We start from the raw sequence: 20,656 nt of genomic DNA on the forward strand, positions 1-20,656 counted from the left end.
AGAGTTGGGTGTTTGTGGGGAGCGAGCAAGTTCCCTGGCAGGAACTGGTTCTCTTTGGGATTTTGGCTGGGGGATGGGTGGGGGAGATGGCGCTGGCAAGCGCCTTTGTTCCCCACCAAACTGAGCTCTGTTGTCAGGGGGCTCAGCAGCTCTCCCTCCCTTTGTCCTCCAGCCTTCCCGCTTTCTGAGCAGAGCTGTTAACTTATGACCTCCCAGAGGTAAGTCGCGCTTGTTGTGGGAACACAGTCCGTCAGGCCCCTCCGCTTTTGCCAGCCAGACTCGGGGGCTCTGCTTGGCTGTCGGGCCGCCCCTCCGCCCCGGCTGCCTCCCGCCAGTCCGTGGAGCGCGCACCGCCTTGCCACCCTTCCTACCCTCTTCCGTGGGCCTCTCGTCTGCGTTTGGCTCCGGCGACTCCGTTCTGCTAATCCTCTGGCGGTTTTCTGGGTTATTTAGGCAGGTGTAGGTGGAATCTAAGTGATCAGCAGGACGTGCGGTGAGCCCAGCGTCCTCTTAAGCCACCATCTTGCAAACCCCCCTCTTTATGGTCCCTTTGAATGCAGTCTTATTCTTCCTTCAATCTATCCTTCATTGAAGCTAGTTAATTACCACCAAAATAGCTGTGCACTTGTAACTCCCCTCTTTGAAAGAATTATACTTTATCACCCAGCCTTTCTTTGAATTCAACCTTCCATCATATTCCAAATGTAAAAAAAAAAGGATAGTTTTATTCTGTATAAAGGATGAATTATTGAACGTGTATCATAATTCAAAACCGCTATAAACCAAATCCAATTGTGAGAGAGAATGAGGTCTTATTTTGTTAACTGGATAAAGTAGCACCACTATCTCCAAGGCCATCTTCAAGAACCAGGGTGTTGCTTAGCAATGGCAGACACAGTTCAAAATATCATTGACATTTACATTAATAGAATTTTTAGGAAGTTTTAAATTAGATTGAAGTTTTATGGGTTTTTACAAATATGTATTACCTATAAAGTGACCATTTAATTCATATTTTTTTAATGTAGAAGTTTCACATTTTGGCTTTGCATATAATACAGTTGACAATACTGCTTCATTATTCCCTAAGAATATTGTCTCTTGTTATGTCTCTATAGACTCAAAAAATCTCTCTTACTCATTTTCTGCCTAGATAATTCTTATTAATTCTCTAAGATCCATATATCATAGCTCTTCCTCCTTGAAGCCTTTTCTCATCTTGCCTAGAATGAATTTTTCCCTTTACTTTCTCTTAAATGCCTTGAATGTATATCTGCTGCATCACTTATGGTATGACTTATAAGCTATTCACATTACTCTATCATTATAGTTAGTATGTTAGTATACACTTTGTGGCTAGACCCTTACTCACATTTGTTGTCACTGAGCTTAGCACAGTACTTATGGTTGATATTCAGAAAATGTTGACTTTAAGTAATCTTTCAGGGTTATTATGAAGATTAAATGAAATAATTTGTATCAGTTGCCTGATACAGTGCCTGGTACTAGTGTTTAGTAACATTTCCTTTCCTTTTTCCTCATACTCCTGCCTCATTTCTCTCAACTCCCTATATATTGTGTCTATGAGAAGAAAATATAGATTTCTTGATTTCATTCTTCACATGACTTTTCAGGTTAATGAATATTTGCACCTTTCATTTATTTATTTATTCTAGGTCACTGGCTCTGTTCATATCAGAGATCCTCTTAAGACAGAAGATAGAGGGAATATGACATCTCCACCATTCCCAGATGCCAGTCCCATGGAGAACCCAGCACTATTTAGTGAAATCAAGATTGAGCCCCCAGAAGAACTTCTGGCTAATGATTTCAACCTGCCCCAGGTGGAACCAGTTGACCTCTCTTTTCACAAGCCCAAGGCTCATCTCCAGCCTGCCAGCATGCTGCAACCTCCAATATTCACTCCCAAGCCAAAGCCTGCTCTCCAGACACTTGTGTCCACTTCAACGTCTGACACAGGCACTTCAGTAAATATCCCTACTGTTCTGACTCCAAGGTCTATCCTGGCCTCCTCTCAAGGAACTGGTGGCCAGCAGATCTTTCATGTGATTCACACCATCCCCTCAGTCAGACTGCCAAATAAGTTGGGTGGCCTAAAGACCATCCCAGTAGTGGTACAGTCACTTCCCATGGTGTATACTACTTTGCCTGCTGATGGGGGCCCTGCAGCCATTACAGTCCCACTCATTGGAGGAGATGGCAAAAGTGCTGGATCAGGTAAGCATCAGTGTCCCTTTTTCCTGGGCCTCACCTTCCTCCATTTATTCTTTTAGAATTATTCTATCTTTTATTTAATTTCATCCCTTCCAATTATTCTTGCACTCAGCTTCAAGAATAATTATTTGTAAACACTGTTTTTATCATGTCTCTTTAGTGCTTAATATAGTATGAATACTCTCTTGTTTCGTCCATGATTCTAAAATTGGGGTATGCATATATATTTTTAAGTTTTTATTTATTATTTTTGAGAGAGAGTTAGTGGGAGGGGGGCAGAGAGAGGGGGCTAGAAGATCTGAAGGGGGCTCCACACTCACAATAATGACCCTGATGTGGGGCTTGGACTCTCAAACTGTGAGATCATGACCTAAGCCCAAGTTGGATGCTCAACCAACTGAGCCACCCAGGCACCCCTGGGGTATGCATATTTTTGAGTAAAATACTGTGTATCTTTCTGTATTCTGTATGTTATTTGATAACAAGTAATTTAATCACATTTCATATTTAAAAAATTTTATTAAAGAGAAAATGTACAAATTTAATGACCTTTTATAATAAGACACAAATGTCAAAAATAGTTTTAACCTTATTAAGGAACACACTCGGATTTTCTAGCAAAATGCATTTATTTGTCTATGCCATTAAGAATGCTTTTGTGGAAAAGTTAAGAACATTTCTAGTGCTACATTTCTAGCCAGGCTTAGCACCTGTGTCTCCCAATACCATAACTATTCTCTTCCTTAACAGGTAAATAGTCTTCTTTGAAACATTAACATCTTCCCGGTGCTCTCCTTCATTTGGCATCTATCATCCTCCATTTTACTTTCTCATTTGCCTGTGTCACAAGCGTATGGGCATTCTTCTCAACTGAATTGCAAATTCCTTGAGAAGGAAACGATATTATTTCCCTTTGTGCATCTCTAGAGAACCCAACCCGGTGGTAGATAGTAGTTGTCTTGCAACAAATACTTTGATGAACAAACTTGAAAACCTGTATAGGAGAGAGTTCACATGCTGCAATCTTCCCTTTTTATTTAATTTAAAAAATAAGTTCAGAATTCAGAAAGGAGTAAATTAAGTCCTTCTTTCACCACTATTTCCTAGCCAGTTCTCATCTCTGTAGATGTATCTATTTTAGTTTGTAATTGGAAGTGATCAAAGAAAATTTTAGCCCCTGAGTGGTTCAAAATATTTAGCTTCACCACAGCTCTAGAATTATAATCAGTTTTCAATATTGTGCCTTAGGAAGGACATTGGGAAGTTGGAGTATAATCAGAAGAGTTAGGATGGTGACAGGTTTCAAACACATGTCAAAGGAGGAGTTGATAAATGTTTAGCATGAATTAAAAAACCCAAAGCGAGATATGTGGGTGGAAATGACTAAAAATCAGATTTTAGATCATTATAGGAAAAAACTTTCTAAGGGTTTTCTATCTTTGAAATTCAATGCCTTGTAATCACTCCATCACCAAATGTAGGAGACTGGAAAACAACATACTAAGCATCAAGTTGCTGAGACTCTGCAGTTGTGTTTTTCTAATTTAAAATGTCATCACTACTTACTAGTGGCTAATTGTTGTAATGGTAAGTGTTTATAACAGTCTTGTTTTTGAGATTACTCTGAGGGGACTAATTAAAATTTTGGTATCAGTTCTCCTATGGGGAAAGAGATACAAACAAAAGGGGAAATGAGAAAATAAAATCCCTAGTGAGAATTTGCTGAAATCAAGGCAGTGATAGCACCAAGCAATGATATGATGGGTCTTTCAATTGCACCCATAATATCCATGAGTCCATCAGAGCCACTCTAAATAAGAAAAATAGGTTTTAAAAGTTTCAATGTAATTTTAAGCTAAAACCATTAGCCTAGTAGTCTCCAAAATGGTATTCTTACACCTTGGTTTGGAGGTGGGGGAGTGAGGTATGTAAACAAAACAATTGGAACACAAGAATAAGTATCAACATTTCTATTTGTATTTTCTCACTCTTTACATTTTAGTTTGATTTTTCATAATGTATACAGAATTTTAGTCTGCTACTACATTTATTACATATGTGCACACACACATACAAAGAGACACATACATACTGAGATGTATGATTAAAACTTTTTAGTGAATGATACACAATTAGTGTATAGAGGCAACTGCACTAGCCAAAATTCCACCCCACCAACTTTATTGCCACCCTTAAGTTTCTTCTATATAGAAATTTTGAAACTTTGACTAGATCTAGGAGACTGGTGACCATTTGATTGAGTTTTGTTAGGTATGAGAAATATCAGTGGTTGATAATAAAAGATACTCGAGGGCTTCTCCTGACAAAGGTGGAAGGGAAGGATGCCAACATGTATCAAGCTAAGTACTAGTTATGCATTTCATCTTATTGACATTTAGGGGCACAAAACCTAAAGGAGTTCTTATCTCTGAGGTGAACCTAGGCATTTACCTTAGGACAGCCAGATAACTATTCAGAAAGTTCAATTCAACAAACATACATTAATCCTGACTTTTCAGGAGACATTTTGTCCTGGGGGCTGGAGATAGAAAGTTAAATCATACCCAGACCCTATTCCATTAACTTGCTATCCTAGAGAAGCTCATTCCAGTGGTACTAGAATGCTCCTTATTACCTTTCCCTCAAAGGAATTTTAGCTATGCTAGAATTTTTTTTAATTTCTTCTGTTCCTTCCATATACATACACTTCTTTCATCTTTATTTTTCTTTACTTCCCTATCTTGTTGCTACTTCTCATTGTGGGCTAAAGTGGGAATCCTGAAAATGATATCAGAGGCACATATATTTGTAGCTCACACTAGTCTTTTTCTTTGCTTTTAGTGAAAGTTGACCCCACCTCCATGTCTTCACTGGAGAGCCCAAGTGACAGTGAGGAGAGTGAGATTAAGAGTGGATCCTCAGCTTTACAGGGTGTTCAGGGACTACAGCAAGAGTGAGTACTTTTGTCTTTACTTCAGGCCTGTCTATATATGTGTGTGTTTGTGATAGAAGTGGAACAAATTCTCATACACAATGGCAAACATTTAATGATAACAAAATGTAGGTAAATTGCCTTCCCAGCAAAGGTGTTAGTTTGTGTGCACACATGTGCATGGACATGCATGTTATGGAAATGTTATGTCCTAATTGTCTACTTCATCAATTTTGTCCTTGAAAAATTTTCAAATTTCCTCTAAAGTACAGTTGAATAATGTTTCTCTCTTTAAGATTAAAGCACTCTTGTCTTCCAATGTTAGAACCAATAAGGCATTGTTTTGTGTTTTAACAACCATGTTGTATGAAAAAATACATTTATGTAAACACAAACATGAGACTTGTTAGAGTGAAATGCTCACAACTAGAACAGAAAACACCCAAGGAAACATTACCACCTCTCAGGACCTGCACTTACTGCAAAGAATGGCCTAGTTGAGGGAATTGCTTGAACTATTTCAATTATTTCTTCTCTTGAAGACTTACTGTTAAATTTGCATAAATTAAATGCATGTATGAGGTGATCCCACTCTATGTAAGTCCATTTATTTAGCTTCCACGTTAAAATCATTCTTTGGTCCTATCTCTCTTTCTTTGCTCAGACCATCAGCAATGACCCAAATGCAGGGAGAAGAGTCTCTTGATTTGAAGCGAAGACGGATTCACCAATGTGACTTTGCAGGATGCAACAAAGTGTACACCAAAAGCTCCCACCTGAAAGCCCACCGCAGAATCCATACAGGTCTGCCCACCTCCACTCCATCCCCAACATACATACACACACACACACACACACACACACACACACACAAGTCTGAGAGATCGGAGGAAAGAAAGTCTTGAAACAAAGACTGATCCATTTATACACATGGGCCCAAGCTTCATTAGTGGATTTTACTCTTATGTCTTGTTCTTACTCACATGTGGCTTTTATAAAACCAAACTAGGAAAACACTAAGTCTGGTGTCTTCTGAATAGGCATTACCCCACTGAGAACCTGTGGCTGTTTCTAACTGGTAAATAATAACATTTACGTTAAAATTAAGCAGCTGAGACACCACTCCTTCCCTTATTACCACAGCGCCACAGGTTTTGTTGAGTATTGAAAAAAAGAAAGACAGTTTAAACCGAGTGAAATTAAAGCAGGCTTTTGTGGCACAAAAACAGACACATAGACCAGTGGAATAGAATAGAAACCCCAGAACTAGACCCACAAATATATGGCCAACTCATCTTTCACAAAGCAGGAAAGAACATCCAATGGAAAAAAGACAGCCTCTTTAACAAATGGTGCTGGGAGAACTGGACAGCAACATGCAGAAGGTTGAAACTAGACCACTTTCTCACACCATTCACAAAAATAAACTCAAAATGGATAAAGGACCTAAATGTGAGACAGGAAACCATCAAAACCTTAGAGGAGAAAGCAGGAAAAGACCTCTCTGACCTCAGCCGTAGCAATCTCTTACTCGACACATCCCCAAAGGCAAGGGAATTAAAAGCAGGCTTTTGGAGCTAAGCACAATACACCAACCTATAACATGCTCTTGTTCACTAGAAAAAAGGGTGCACATTAAAAAAATAGTAAGTAAAGCAGACCTGGTAGGGATGTGTCAAACCTGAGGGCACCTGCCCCCTCTGAAACAGAATTGTGACTCAACTCCAACTAATTATTACCAAATTTACCAAATTTTAAAGAAAAGCAGAAAATTAATACTTTTATGTGAAATATGCTAGAATTTGGATGTTGGCCTATAATGTAAAAAGTTTTATAGCACCATGGAATCAAAGTAGCTTGCCTATGGGCCAGATGTAGATCGTCAATCATTAGTTTATACCCTCTGCTTTGTAGACTCCTTCTCCCCAGTCATCTCTAGCTCAGAATTGAGGCTTGGACACCATGGATAAGAAAAGGGCCTTTCTTTCTTGTAAACATGCATTGTGTTAACACTTGCTTTGTTAGGATTTGTATGTAGGAAACCAGAATCCTAGTTGCTGTGCCCTGAAGCTCTGAACAGGTGACAAATTTCCAGGTTGCATTGTCCCAACATTCCTGTGGCACTCTTCTTATTCGTTGATGTTTTGTTTGCCTCTCCTTCATGTAGAGTACAGGCTTATTCCACACACATGTGTGTGAGTGTGTATATATGTGTGTATATATATGTATTTTTGTGTATAAACATAAATATATATTAAGTATTTGAGCTTAAAATTTCAACATGTAAAAGTAAAATAGTTTACTGGACTTTCAAGTAAGCTTCACCCAATTTAACAATTATATCAGTATATGCCCAATTTTGCTTTCTCCACATCCCTACTGACTCCCCCAATCTGTAGTGTATTATTTTGGACAATATTACAGACATCATATAATCTTAGTCATAAATACTTCAACATGTTTTTTAAAAAGATAAAGATTTTTAAAAATAGGCACAATATTACTATCACATACAAATTCCTTAATATTGATTTTTCTTAATATTGATATCACATTTCATAATATCAAATTTCCCCAACAGTCTAATAAATGTTTTTTTAATATTAGTTCAAATTAAAATTTAAACAAAGCTCATATATTAAATAATTTAGTCAACATGAGAAGGAGAGAGCTATGACAAAAGTTTGAGGAAATAGTGTTCTTTGCTAGGCAGAATACAAAAGCTGCTGTGATATGGGAGTAAGCTTGCCTTCTTTTTCTTTTTTTCAATATATGAAATTTATTGTCAAATTGGTTTCCATACAACACCCAGTGCTCATCCCAAAAGGTGATCTCCTCAATACCCATCACCCACCCTCCCCTCCCACCCACCCCCCATCAACTCTCAGATTCTTCTCACTTTTTAAGAGTCTCTTATGCTTTGGCTCTCTCCCACTCTAACCTCTTTTTTTTTTTCTTCCCCTCCACCATGGGTTTCTGTTAACTTTCTCAGAATCCACATAAGAGTGAAAACATATGGTATCTGTCTTTCTCTGTATGGCTTATTTCACTTAGCATCACACTCTCCAGTTCCATCCATGTTGCTACAAAGGGCCATATATCGTTCTTTCTCATTGCCCTCTAGTACTCCATTGTGTACATAAACCACAATTTCTTTATCCATTCATCAGTTGATGGACACTTAGGTTCTTTCCATAATTTGGCTATTGTTGAGAGTGCTGCTATAAACACTGGGGTGCAAGTGCCCCTATGCATCAGTACTCTTGTATCCCTTGGGTAAATTCCTAGCAGTGCTATTGCTGGGTCATAGGGTAGGTCTATTTTTAATTTTCTGAGGAACCTCCACACTGTTTTCCAGAGTGGCAGCACCAATTTGCATTCCCACCAAAAGTGCAAGAGGGTTCCCGTTTCTCCACATCCTCTCCAGCATCTATAGTCTCCTGATTTGTTCATTTGGCCACTCTGGTGTTTGGTGATATCTGAGTGTGGTTTTGATTTATTTCCCTGATAAGGAGCGACATTGAGCACCTTTTCATGTGCCTGTTGGCCATCCGGATGTATTCCTTAGAGAAGTGTCTATTCATGTTTTCTGCCCTGGATTATTTGTTTTTCGGGTGTGGAGTTTGGGGAGCTCTTTATAGATTTTGGATACTAGCCCTTTGTCCGATATGTCATTTGCAAATATCTTTTCCCATTCTGTTGGTTGCCTTTTAGTTTTGTTGGTTGTTTCCTTTGCTGTGCAGAAGCTTTTTATCTTCATAAGGTCCCAGTAATTCACTTTTGCTTTTAATTCCCTTGCCTTTGGGGATGTGTCAACTAAGACACTGCTACGGCTGAGGTCAGAGAGGTCTTTTCCTGCTTTCTCCTCTAAGGTTTTGATGGTTTCCTGTCTCACATATAGGTCCTTTATCCATTTTGAGTTTATTTTTGTGAATGGTGTGAGAAAGTGATCTAGTTTCATCCTTCTGCATGTTGCTGTCCAGTTCTCCCAGCACCATTTGTTAAAGAGACTGTCTTTTTTCCATTGGATGTTCTTTCCTGCTTTGTCAAAGATGAGTTGGCCATACGTTTGTGGGTCTAGTTCTGGGGTTTCTATTCTATTCCATTGGTCTATGTGTCTGTTTTTGTGCCAGTCCCATGCTATCTTGATGAGTACAGCTTTGTAGTAGAGGCTAAAGTCTAGGATTGTGATGCCTCCTGCTTTGGTCTTCTTCTTCAAAATTACTTTGGTTATTCGGGGCCTTTTGTGGTTCCATATGAATTTTAGGATTGCTTGTTCTAGTTTCGAGAAGAATGCTGGTGCAATTTTGATTGGGATTGCATTGAATGTGTAGATAGCTTTGGGTAGTATTGACATTTTGACAATATTTATTTTTCCAATCGATGAGCAGGGAATGTCTTTCCATTTCTTTATATCTTCTTCAAATACCTTCATAAGCTTTCCATAGTTTTCAGCATACAGCTCCTTTACATCTTTGGTTAGATTTATTCCTAGGTCTTTTATGCTTCTTGGTGCAATTGTGAATGGGATCAGTTTCTTTATTTGTCTTTCTGTTGCTTCATTGTTAGTGTATAAGAATGCAACTGATTTCTGTACATTGATTTTGTATATTGCAACTTTACTAAATTCATGTATCAGTTCTGGCAGATTTTGGAGGAGTCTATCAGAGTTTCCATATCATCTGCAAAAAGCAAAAGCTTGACTTCATCTTTGCCAATTTTGATGCCTTTGATTTCCTTTTGTTGTCTGAATGGTGATGCTAGAACTTCCAACACTATGTGAAACAACAGCAGTGAGAGTGGGCATCCCTGTCGTGTTCCTGATCTCAGGGAAAAAGCTCTCAGTTTTTCCCCATTGAGGATGATGTTAGCTGTGGGCTTTTCATAAATGGCTTTTATGATGTTTAACTATGTTCCTTCTATCCCGACTTTCTCAAGGGTTTTTATTAAGAAAGGGTGCTGGATTTTGTCAAAGGCCTTTTCTGCATCAATTGACAGGATCATATGGTTCTTATCTTTTCTTTTATTATTGTGATGTATCACGTTGATGGATTTTTGAATGTTGAACCAGCCCTGCATCCCAGGAATGTATCCGGCTTGATCATGGTGAATAATTCTTTTTATATGCTGTTGAATTTGATTTGCTAGTATCTTATTGAGAATTTTTGCATCCATATTCATCAGGGATAGTGGCCTGCAGGTCTCTTTTTTTTACTGAGTCTCTGTCTGGTTTAGGAATGAAAGTAATACTGGCTTCATAGAATGAGTCTGGAAGTTTTCCTTCCCTTTCTATTTCTTGGAATAGCTTGAGAAGGATAGGTATTATCTCTGCTTTAAACGTCTGGCAGAACTCCCCTGGGAAGCCATCTGGTCCTGGACTCTTATTTGTTGGGAGATTTTTGATAACCGATTCAATTTCTTCGCTGGTTATGGGTCTGTTCAAGCTTTCTATTTCCGCCTGATTGAGTTTTGGAAGAGTGTGGGTGTTTAGGAATTTGTCCATTTCTTCCAGGTTGTCCCATTTGTTGGCATGTAATTTTTCATAGTATTCCCTGATAATTGTTTGTATCTCTGAGGGATTGGTTGTAATAATTCCATTTTCATTCATGATTTCATCTATTTGGGTCATCTCCCTTTTCTTTTTGAGAAGCCTGGCTAGAGGTTTGTCAATTTTGTTTATTTTTCCAAAAAACCAACTCTTGGTTTCGTTGATCTGCTCTACAGTTTTTTTAGATTCTATATTGTTTATTTCTGCTCTGATCTTTATTATTTCTCTTCTTCTGCTGGGTTTAGGCTGCCTTTGCTCTTCTGCTTCTAGTTCCTTTAGGTGTGCTGCTAGATTTTGTATTTGGGATTTTTCTTGTTTCTTGAGATAGGCCTGGATTGCAATGTATTTTCCTCTCAGGACTGCCTTCGCTGCATCCCAAAGCATTTGGATTGTTGTATTTTCATTTTCGTTTGTGTCCATATATTTTTTAATTTCTTCTCTAATTGCCTGGTTGACCCACTCATTCGTTAGTAGGGTGTTCTTTAACATCCATGTTTTTGGAGGTTTTCCAGAATTTTTCCTGTGGGTGATTTCAAGCTTCATAGCATTGTGGTCTGAAAGTATGCATGGTATAATTTCAATTCTTGTAAACTTATGAAGGGCTGTTTTGTGACCCAGTATATGATCTATCTTGCAGAATGTTCCATGTGCACTCGAGAAGAAAGTATATTCTGTTGCTTTGGGATGCAGAGTTCTAAATATATCTGTCAAGTCCATCTGATCCAATGTCTCATTCAGGGCCCTTGTTTCTTTATTGACCGTGTATCTAGATGATCTATCCATTTCTGTAAGTGAGGTGTTAAAGTCCCCTGCCATTACCACATTCTTATCAATAAGGTTGCTTATGTTTATGAGTAATTGTTTTATATATTTGGGGGCTCCGGTATTCGGCGCATAGACATTTATAATTGTTAGCTCTTCCTGATGGATAGACCCTGTAACTATTATATAATGTCCTTCTTCATCTCTTGTTACAGCCTTTAATTTAAAGTCTAGTTTGTCTGATATAAGTATGGCTACTCCAGCTTTCTTTTGGCTTCCAGTCGCATGATAAATAGTTCTCCATCCCCTCACTCTCAATCTAAAGGTGTCCTCAGATCTAAAATGAGTCTCTTGTAGACAGCAAATAGATGGGTCTTGTTTTTTTATCCATTCTGATACCCTATGTCTTTTGGTTGGCGCATTTAATCCATTTACATTCAGTGTTATTATAGAAAGATACGGGTTTAGAGTCATTGTGATGTCTGTATGTTTTATGCTTGTAGTGATGTCTCTGGGACTTTGTCTCACAGGGTCCCCCTTAGGATCTCTTGTAGGGCTGGTTTAGTGGTGACGAATTCCTTCAGTTTTTGTTTGTTTGGGAAGACCTTTATCTCTCCTTCTATTCTAAATGACAGACTTGCTGGATAAAGGTTTCTCGGCTGCATATTTTTTCTGTCTAGCACCCTGAAAATCTCGTGCCAATTCTTTCTGGCCTGCCAAGTTTCAAAAGAGAGATCAGTCACGAGTCTTATAGGTCTCCCTTTATATGTGAGGGCATGTTTACTCCTTGCTGCTTTCAGAATTTTCTCTTTATCCTTGTATTTTGCCAGTTTCACTATGATATGTCGTGCAGAAAATCGATTCAAGTTACGTCTGAAGGGAGTTCTCTGTGCCTCTTTGATTTCAATGCCTTTTCCTTCCCCAGTTCAGGGCAGTTCTCAGCTATTATTTCTTCAAGAACACCTTCAGCACCTTTCCTTCTTTCTTCCTCCTCTGGGATACCAATTATGCATATATTATTTCTTTTTAGTGTATCACTTAGTTCTCTAATTTTCCCCTCATACTCCTGGATTTTTTTTATCTCTCTTTTTCTCAGCTTTCTCTTTATCCATAATTTTATCTTCTAGTTCACCTATTCTCTCCTCTACCTCTTCAGTCTGAGCCTTGGACGTTTCCATTTTATTTTGCATCTCGTTTAAATCGTTTTTCAGCTCCTCCTGACTATTCTTTAGTCCCTTGATCTCTGTAGCAAGAGATTCTCTGCTGTCCTCTATACTGTTTTCAAGCCCAGCGATTAATTTTATGACTATTATTCTAAATTCCCTTTCTGTATATTATTTAAATCCTTTTTGATCAGCTCATTAGCTGTTGTTATTTCCTGGAGATTCTTTTGAGGGGAATTGTTTCGTTTGGTCATTTTGGATAGTCCCTGGAGTGGTGCGGACCTGCAGGGCACTTCCCCTGTGCTGTGGTGTATAACTGGAGTTGTTGGGCGGGGCCGCAGTCAGACCTGAAGTCTGCCCCCAGCCCTCCAATGGGGCCGCAGTCCAACTGGTATGTGCCTTCTCTTCACCTCTCCTAGGGGCGGGATTCACTGTGGGTTGGCGTGGCCCGTCTAAGCTACTTGCACACTGCCAGGGTTGTGGTCCTGGGGATCTGGTGTATTAGCTGGGGTGGGTAGGCAAGTTGCATGGGGGCAGGAGGGGTAGGCTTAGCTCGCTTCTCCTTAGGTGATCCACTTCAGAAGGAGCCCTGTGGCAGCGGGTGGGAGTCAGACCCACTGCCAGAGTGATGGTTCCGCAGAAGCACAGCGGTGGGTGTTTGCGCAGAGCAAGCAAGTTCCCTGGCAAAAACTGGTTCCCTTTGGGATTTTGGCTGGGGATGGGCGAGGGAGATGGCGCTGGCTAGCACCTTTGTTCTCCGCCAAACTGAGCTCTGTCATCCCAGGGCTCAGCAACTCTCCCTCCCCTTGTCCTCTAGCCTTCCCGGTTTCTGAGCAGAGCTGATAACTTATGACCTCCCAGATGCTAAGTCCCGCTTGCTGTCAGAACACACTCCGTCTGGCCCCTCCGCTTTTGCAAGCCAGAGTCGGGGCTCTGCTTGCCCGGCAGGCCGCCCCTCTGCCCTGGATCCCTCCCGCCAGTCCGTGGAGTGCACACCGCCTCGCCGCCTTTCCTACCCTATTCTCTTTGCCTCTTGTCTGCACTTGGCTCTGGAGACTCCGTTCTGCTAATCCTCTGGCAGTTTTCTAGGTTATTTAGGCAGGTGAAGGTGGAATCTAAGTGATCAGCAGGACGCGTGGTGAGCCCAGAGTCCTCCTATGCCGCCATCTTCCCTGTTCCCTCTGCTTGTCTTCTTTTAATAACTGACAGAATATCAGCATAACTATGGTGTATTGAATACAGTGGTTGGTGGGAGAAACCTTCATGTGCAAGAGTGAAAGGGGGAAGACCACTTAAGAGGCTACTGTAATGATTCAGGGGAAAAAAGAATTATAAAAGTCTGACTAGTAGGTTGGGAGTGGATGTGGAGAAAAATGAGTATATTGAGATGGAAAGGACACTTACAACTGTCAGATTTCTGTTTGGGGGGCTGTGTGGACAGAGGTGTCATTTACAGAGATAGGGAGTTTGTCAATGATGAACACAGTAGTGGGAAAATTGCCATGGAATCAAACCTTGGTATTTAACCAAGGTATACTTTTCTCTATTCCTGGTATTCCACAGGTTCTTTAAAACTTAGGTAGCTGCATAAATACCTGCACCATTGATGTCCAAAGATTAGAGTTCATTGCAAGGGGCCCAGAGAATAATATCCCTGTCTCTGGTAGATATTCTCTCAGCAGAAAACCATGAGGTCCATGTTTATTTGGATACCACCTGTAGCATACAGCACAGCTGTTCATCTCCACTGAGCTTACAATTATACAAAGCAAGAGATGCAGATACAACAATTCTTACTAAACAACTTTCAAGTTCTACTGTTTAAGAATGGGACCACCCAATCACCCTGGCTCAAAATTGATCATTGATTTTTAACATTCTTTTATGATCTCAGTTATTTGTTTTCTGAAGTTCTATTATTTCTTTCTTCAAATAGTTCTTTTATTGAGGATGTAGACAATGTATGCAAACAGCATATATTGTGGAGCTACATTGTCTGGATTTGACTTCCCAGTCTACTATCATTAGCTGAAAGTTACTCCACCATTTTCAGCCTTGGTTTTCTTATCTACTATCTGCATATTAATAGTGAAAAACACTTATAATAATATCTGACATACAGTAAACACTCAGCAAATATTAGCTATTATTAAGGTTCTCTCAGTTCCAATCTCACTGCCACACCCCTTAGCCTTTTTGTCTTGAATAATTCTTTTGCCCCTAACTTTGATAAACTCTAGTTGACAATTAAAATTTATATATTTGAGGTAAATGAAAATGGTAATGGAGTAGGAAGACCCTAGGTCACTTTGTCCTATGAACACAGTCAGATAACTATCAAATCAACCTAAATATTCCAAAATATACCTGAAGACATACAGAACAAATTACACAGCTAAAAAGACAGGGGTCACACCAAAGAAGGTAGGAAGTGTGGTCACGTGATTTAGGAAAGAAACATTGCTGTGGCTGCAGAGGGAAAGGATCCATGCTTTCAACAGAGAAAGTTGAGAGAGGACCACACAGGGGAACACACAAGGAAAATATTTACCCAAAGTCATTGGCTTGGAAAAAAAAAGGTGCTAAATTTCCTGACTTCATGCAATCAGCAGGGCTTAGAGCTTGGACTTTTAAAGGTCAGCAAGCTAGACTGGGATATAGCAGAAGGGCACTGCTCTGCTCCTAGAGAGAAAGAGGGCAAGACACCAAAGGGTAGACAGCATGGAAACAGTGAACTGAAGAGTGCCTGGGGCATTGAGCAGAGATATTATTTGCTTTCCTTAGAACAAGTCCCTGAGAGGTAGTACTCATGGAGATACATTTCCAGGAACAAAGGAGGTGGCATGTGTCACTTCCTCTACCCACCCCTCAGCATAAACACAAAGCCACCTGCAGGAAGCAGCACAGTGCAGACATTGGCTGCCTAACTTTCATACACAAAGCCCCATTGTCCCATACACAGGTGGGTCTGCCCTTTACAGTCAAACTTGCCTCAGTCCCTGCAAGCAGGCCCCTCCCCCATAAGACTAGCACAAACACCTTCCCACACCACATCTCCTGACCTGAGAGTACTGTAGAGCCTCAGTACCAGTAAAGATGGTGACAGATATCATTTCACAAGCAGACCAAGCACAACTAGTTGAAACGTGCCATATTCAAGCCAGGAACCAAACATTACCAACAGTAGGCAAGGAGAGCCTCAGCAGATGACAGACCTGAAAGATAGAGCAGACAAAATACAAGAACAGTACACATGCAAAACACACCAGAGATACTTGGTGAAGTGCCAAGCCCTCACATTATGTGACCTCTTCATAAGGCCATTACTTTCCTGAGCAGGAAACATAACTGGCTTTTCTAACATACAGAAGAAGGCAGAGACATAGACAAAACTCAAACACAGAGGAATTTATCCCAAAATAAAGAAATAGATAAGGTTAAACCCAGAGATCTAAGTGAAACAGATATAAGTAAAATGCCTGATTTAAAGAAACAATGATGAGGATACACAATGGGCTTGAGAAAAGTATACAAACCATCAGTGAGACACTTATGACAGAGACAAAGAGTTAAAAAAAGAATCAATTAGAGATGAAAAGTGCAATAAATGAGATTAAAAACATGCTTGATGCAATGAACAGCAGGATGGAAGAAGCAGAGGAATGAATTAGTGACCTAGATGACAAAGTAATGGAAAGTAATGAAGCTGAACAAAAGAGAAGAAGAATTATACAACATGTGAGTAGACTTAAGGAACTCAGTGACTCTGTCAAATGTAATAATATTTGTACTATAGGAGTCCCAGAAGAAGCAAAGAGAGACATGGAAGTAGAAAATTTATTTGAAGAAATAATAGCTGAAAACATCCCTAATCTGGGGACAGAAACACATATCCAGATCCAGGAGGCACAGAGAATTCCCACCAGAATCAACAAGAACAGGCTAACCCCAAGACATATTGTAATTAAATTTGCAAAATATAGTGGCAAAGAAAAAATATTAAAAGCAGCAAAAGAGGTCCTTAAACTACAAGGAAAACCCATAAGAGTAGCCAGGGATTTCTCAACAGAAACCTGGCAAGCCAGATGGGAATGGATTGGTATATGCAAAGTACTAAATGGGAAAAATCTGAACCCAAGAATACTCCATCCAGGAATACTATCATTCATAATAAGAGTGGTAAAAGTTTCTGATATAAAAACTGAATAGCTCCATGCAAAGAATGAAATTTGAACACTTTCTTGCACCATACAAAAAATTAAGTCAAAATGGATTAAAGACATAAATGTAAGACAGGAAATCATTAAAATCCTAGAGAAGAACACAGGTAATAACATCTTTGACATTGGCAATACCAACTTTTTACTAGATATGCCTCATGAGGCAAGGGAAACAAAAACAAAAATAAATTACTGCCACTTCATCAAAATGAAAAGCATCTCACAGTAAAGGAAACAAACAAGCAAAATAACCTAAAAGGCCACCTATGGAATGGGATAAAATTTTTGCAAATAACATGTCTGGTAAAGGGTTACTGTCCAAAATATATAAATAACTTAAAATAGTCAACATAAAACACACAAGTAATCCAGATAAAATATAGCCAGAAGGCATGAATAGATATTTTTCCAAAGAACACAGAAGATGGCCAGTGGAAATATGAAAATATGCTCAACATCACTGATCATCAGAAATACAAATCAAAACTACAATGAGATATCACCTCACACATTTCATAATGGCTAAAATTAACAACACAGCAAATAATAGGTGTTGGTGAGTATGTGGAAAAAGGGAAATCTTCTTGCACTGTTGGTGGGAATGCAAACTGGTGCAGCCACTCTGGAAAATAGTGTGGATCTTCCTCAGAGTGTTAAAGATAGAACTACCCTATGATCCAGCAATGCACTACTAAGCATTTATGTAAAGAATACACAAATACTTATTTGAAAGGATACATGCATCCTAATGTTTATAGCAGCATTATCAACAATAGCCAAATTATGGAAAGAGCCCAAATGTCCTTTGACTGATGAATGGATAAAGAAGATGTGGTATGTATAATATAAAGCCAATATTACTCAGCCATCAAAAAGAATGATATCTTGCCTTTTGCAGTAATGTGGATGAAGCTAAAGAGTATTATGGAAAGTGAAATATGACATATTTCACTCATATATTTCCACATATATATTTACTCATATGTGGGATTTAAAAATCAAAACAAATAATCATGGGAGAAAAGAAGAGAAAAAGCAAACCAAGAAAACAACTTTTAACCATAGAGAGCAAACTGATGTTTACCAGAGGGCAGGTGGGTGGGAATTTGGGTTAAACTGGTGATGGGGATTAAGGAGTGCACTTGTGAAGAGCACTTGGCATTGTTTGGAAGTGTTGAATAACTGAATTATGCACCTGAAACTAATATTATACTGTATGTTAACTACCTGGAATTTAAATTTAAAAAAGAAGCCTATGGGAATAGCTGCATGCTTAGCAAATGGAAAACCCACTGTGTGTAAACTTTCTGTTGAGTAATATCTGCTTTCATTAAGATATAAGTTATGTGTAGAAAGATATGATAGTATCAGTATGCTTAACTAGTTGGAATTATCATGTGTATAATGCATCCTTCAACTAATGTCTTCTTTGAGTAAGATACAGGTGTTTGTAAATGTATGTGTAGAAGCATATGGGAATAGCTGCATGCTTAACACTCTGAAACCATGCTATGTATAATCTGTCTTTCAAGTATCATCTTATTTCATTAAAGTTTCTACACATACCTGTAAAGGCATATGGGAATAGTCATATGCTTAACTCTTTGAAACTACTTTGTATATAAATCATCATTCAAGTAACTTCTTTCATTGATATAGATGTGTTTATAAATGTATGTGTAGAAGCATGTGGGAATAGACCTATTCTTTCTTGAATGAATCTAGGTAGCATATAATGTATATTTCAAGTAACACCTTCTTTCATTAAGATATATGTGTTTGTAAACATATGTTAGAAGCATATAGGAAGATCCCTGTCCTTATCTCACTGAAACTACACTGTGTATAATCCCTCATTCAAATAACATCTTATTTAATTAACATATGTGTGTTTATAAATGGATGAAATAGAAGTACAAGGGAAGAGCCTGGTGCTTCACACATTGAAATTACAATGTATATATACAAATGGAATACTACATGGCAATGAGAAAGAATGAAATATGGCCTTTTGTAGCAACATGGATGGAACTGGAGAGTGTTATGCTAAGTGAAAGTAAGCCATACATAGAAAGATACCATATGTTTTCACACTTATATAGGTCCTAAGAAACTTAACAGAAGTCCATGGGGGAGGGGAAGAAAAAAAAGAAGTTAGAGAGGGAGAGAGCCAAAGCATAAGAGACTCTTAAAAACTAAGAACAAACAGAGGGTTGATGGGGGTGGGAGGGAGGGGAGGGTGGTTGATGGGTATTGAGGAGGGCACCTTTTGGGATGAGCACTGGGTGTTGTATGGAAACCAATTTGACAATAAATTTCATATTAAAAAAAAGAAAAAAGAAATTACAATGTATAAACTGTCATCTAAGTAACATCTTCTTTCAGTAATATAAACCCACTAATAACTGACCTCATAACCCTAGGTATAAACCTTAACACTAACCTTAACTCCTAATAACTAAACCTAAACCTAAATCCTAACCTCTATCCCTAACCTTAAACTTAACCCTAAATATAACCCTCTTGTTTTAGAGGGTTATAGTTTTGTAAACTATAGTATACCAGGAACATACACTTACCCTGACCCTAAACCTAACCCTAACCCTATATCTGAGAAGAAAAAAAAATGGAATGTATATGTGTATACACACACACACACACACACACACACACACACAATGGAATATTACTCAGCGATTTAAAAAAAAAAAGAATGAAATCTTGCCATTAGCAATGACATGGATGGAGATAGAGAAGTGTATGCTAACTGAAATGAGACAGTCACAGAAAGAAAAATAACATGTGATTTAGAATTTAAGAAACATAACAAATGAGAAAAGGGGGGGAAAAGAATGAGAAGCAAACCCAGAAACAGACCATTAACCATAGATCAAAAACTAATGGTTACCAGAAGCGAGGTGGGTAGGGATATGTTTTAAATAGGTGATAAGGATTAAGGAGTACACTTGTTATGATGAACACCAGGTGTTCTATGTAAGCGTTGAATCACTATTTTATACACCTGAAAAAATATTACAAATATGGTAACTAACTGGAATTTAAATAAAAACACTAAAAAGTATTTCCCAGGCAAACAAAAATTAAAGCAGTTCAGGACAACTAAAACAGACATGCAAGAAATATTAAGGGAACTTGTTGAGTGCAAAGGAGAGGCCAAAAGTGACAGAGACAAGAAAGAATTAGAGAAAATCTCTATAAATAATGACAAAATAAGTAAAATGGCACTAAATACACTCCTATCAATAATTACTTTGAATTTAAATGGACTAAACACTCCAAGAAAAGACAAAGAGTGTCAGAATGGATTTAAAAAACCACAAGACCCATCTATTTGTTGCCAACAAGAGACTCATTTTAGACCTAAAGACACCTTCAGACTGAAAATGAGGGCATGAAGAAAATTTATTGTGCAAATGGGTGTCAAAAGAAGGCCAAAGTATCAATACTTATATTAGACTAACTACATGTACAACAAAGACTGCAACAAGGAACAAAAAAGGGGAATATATAAAGATAAAAAGAAGACAATACAACAAGAAGATATAATCATTGTAAATATTTATGCACCCAATATGAGAGCACCCGGATATATAAAATAATTAATAACAAATATAAAAAAAACTAATTTAAAATAATACAATAACAGTAGGGAACTTTATTTATTTATTTTATTTTTTAATATGAAATTTATTGTCAAATTGGTTTCCATACAACACCCAGTGCTCATCCCAACAGGTGCCCTCCTCAATGCCCATCACCCACTTTCCCTTCCCTT

The 20,656-nt window shown here is 38.5% G+C and overlaps 1 protein-coding gene across 1 annotated transcript in view; it reads left to right on the forward strand.

The window, feature by feature from the left end:
* Positions 1-20,656, forward strand: part of KLF8 (Kruppel like factor 8) — a 250,283-nt gene that overhangs the window by 209,940 nt on the left and 19,687 nt on the right. Inside the window, exons 3-5 of the mRNA XM_006943776.4 lie at positions 1,677-2,238; positions 5,077-5,188; positions 5,832-5,971. Of these exons, the coding sequence (XP_006943838.1) occupies positions 1,677-2,238; positions 5,077-5,188; positions 5,832-5,971 (814 nt within the window). The remainder of the gene's footprint in view (positions 1-1,676; positions 2,239-5,076; positions 5,189-5,831; positions 5,972-20,656) is intronic.

Source organism: Felis catus, chromosome X, assembly GCF_018350175.1.
Source record: "Felis catus isolate Fca126 chromosome X, F.catus_Fca126_mat1.0, whole genome shotgun sequence".
Lineage (NCBI taxonomy): Eukaryota > Metazoa > Chordata > Mammalia > Carnivora > Felidae > Felis > Felis catus.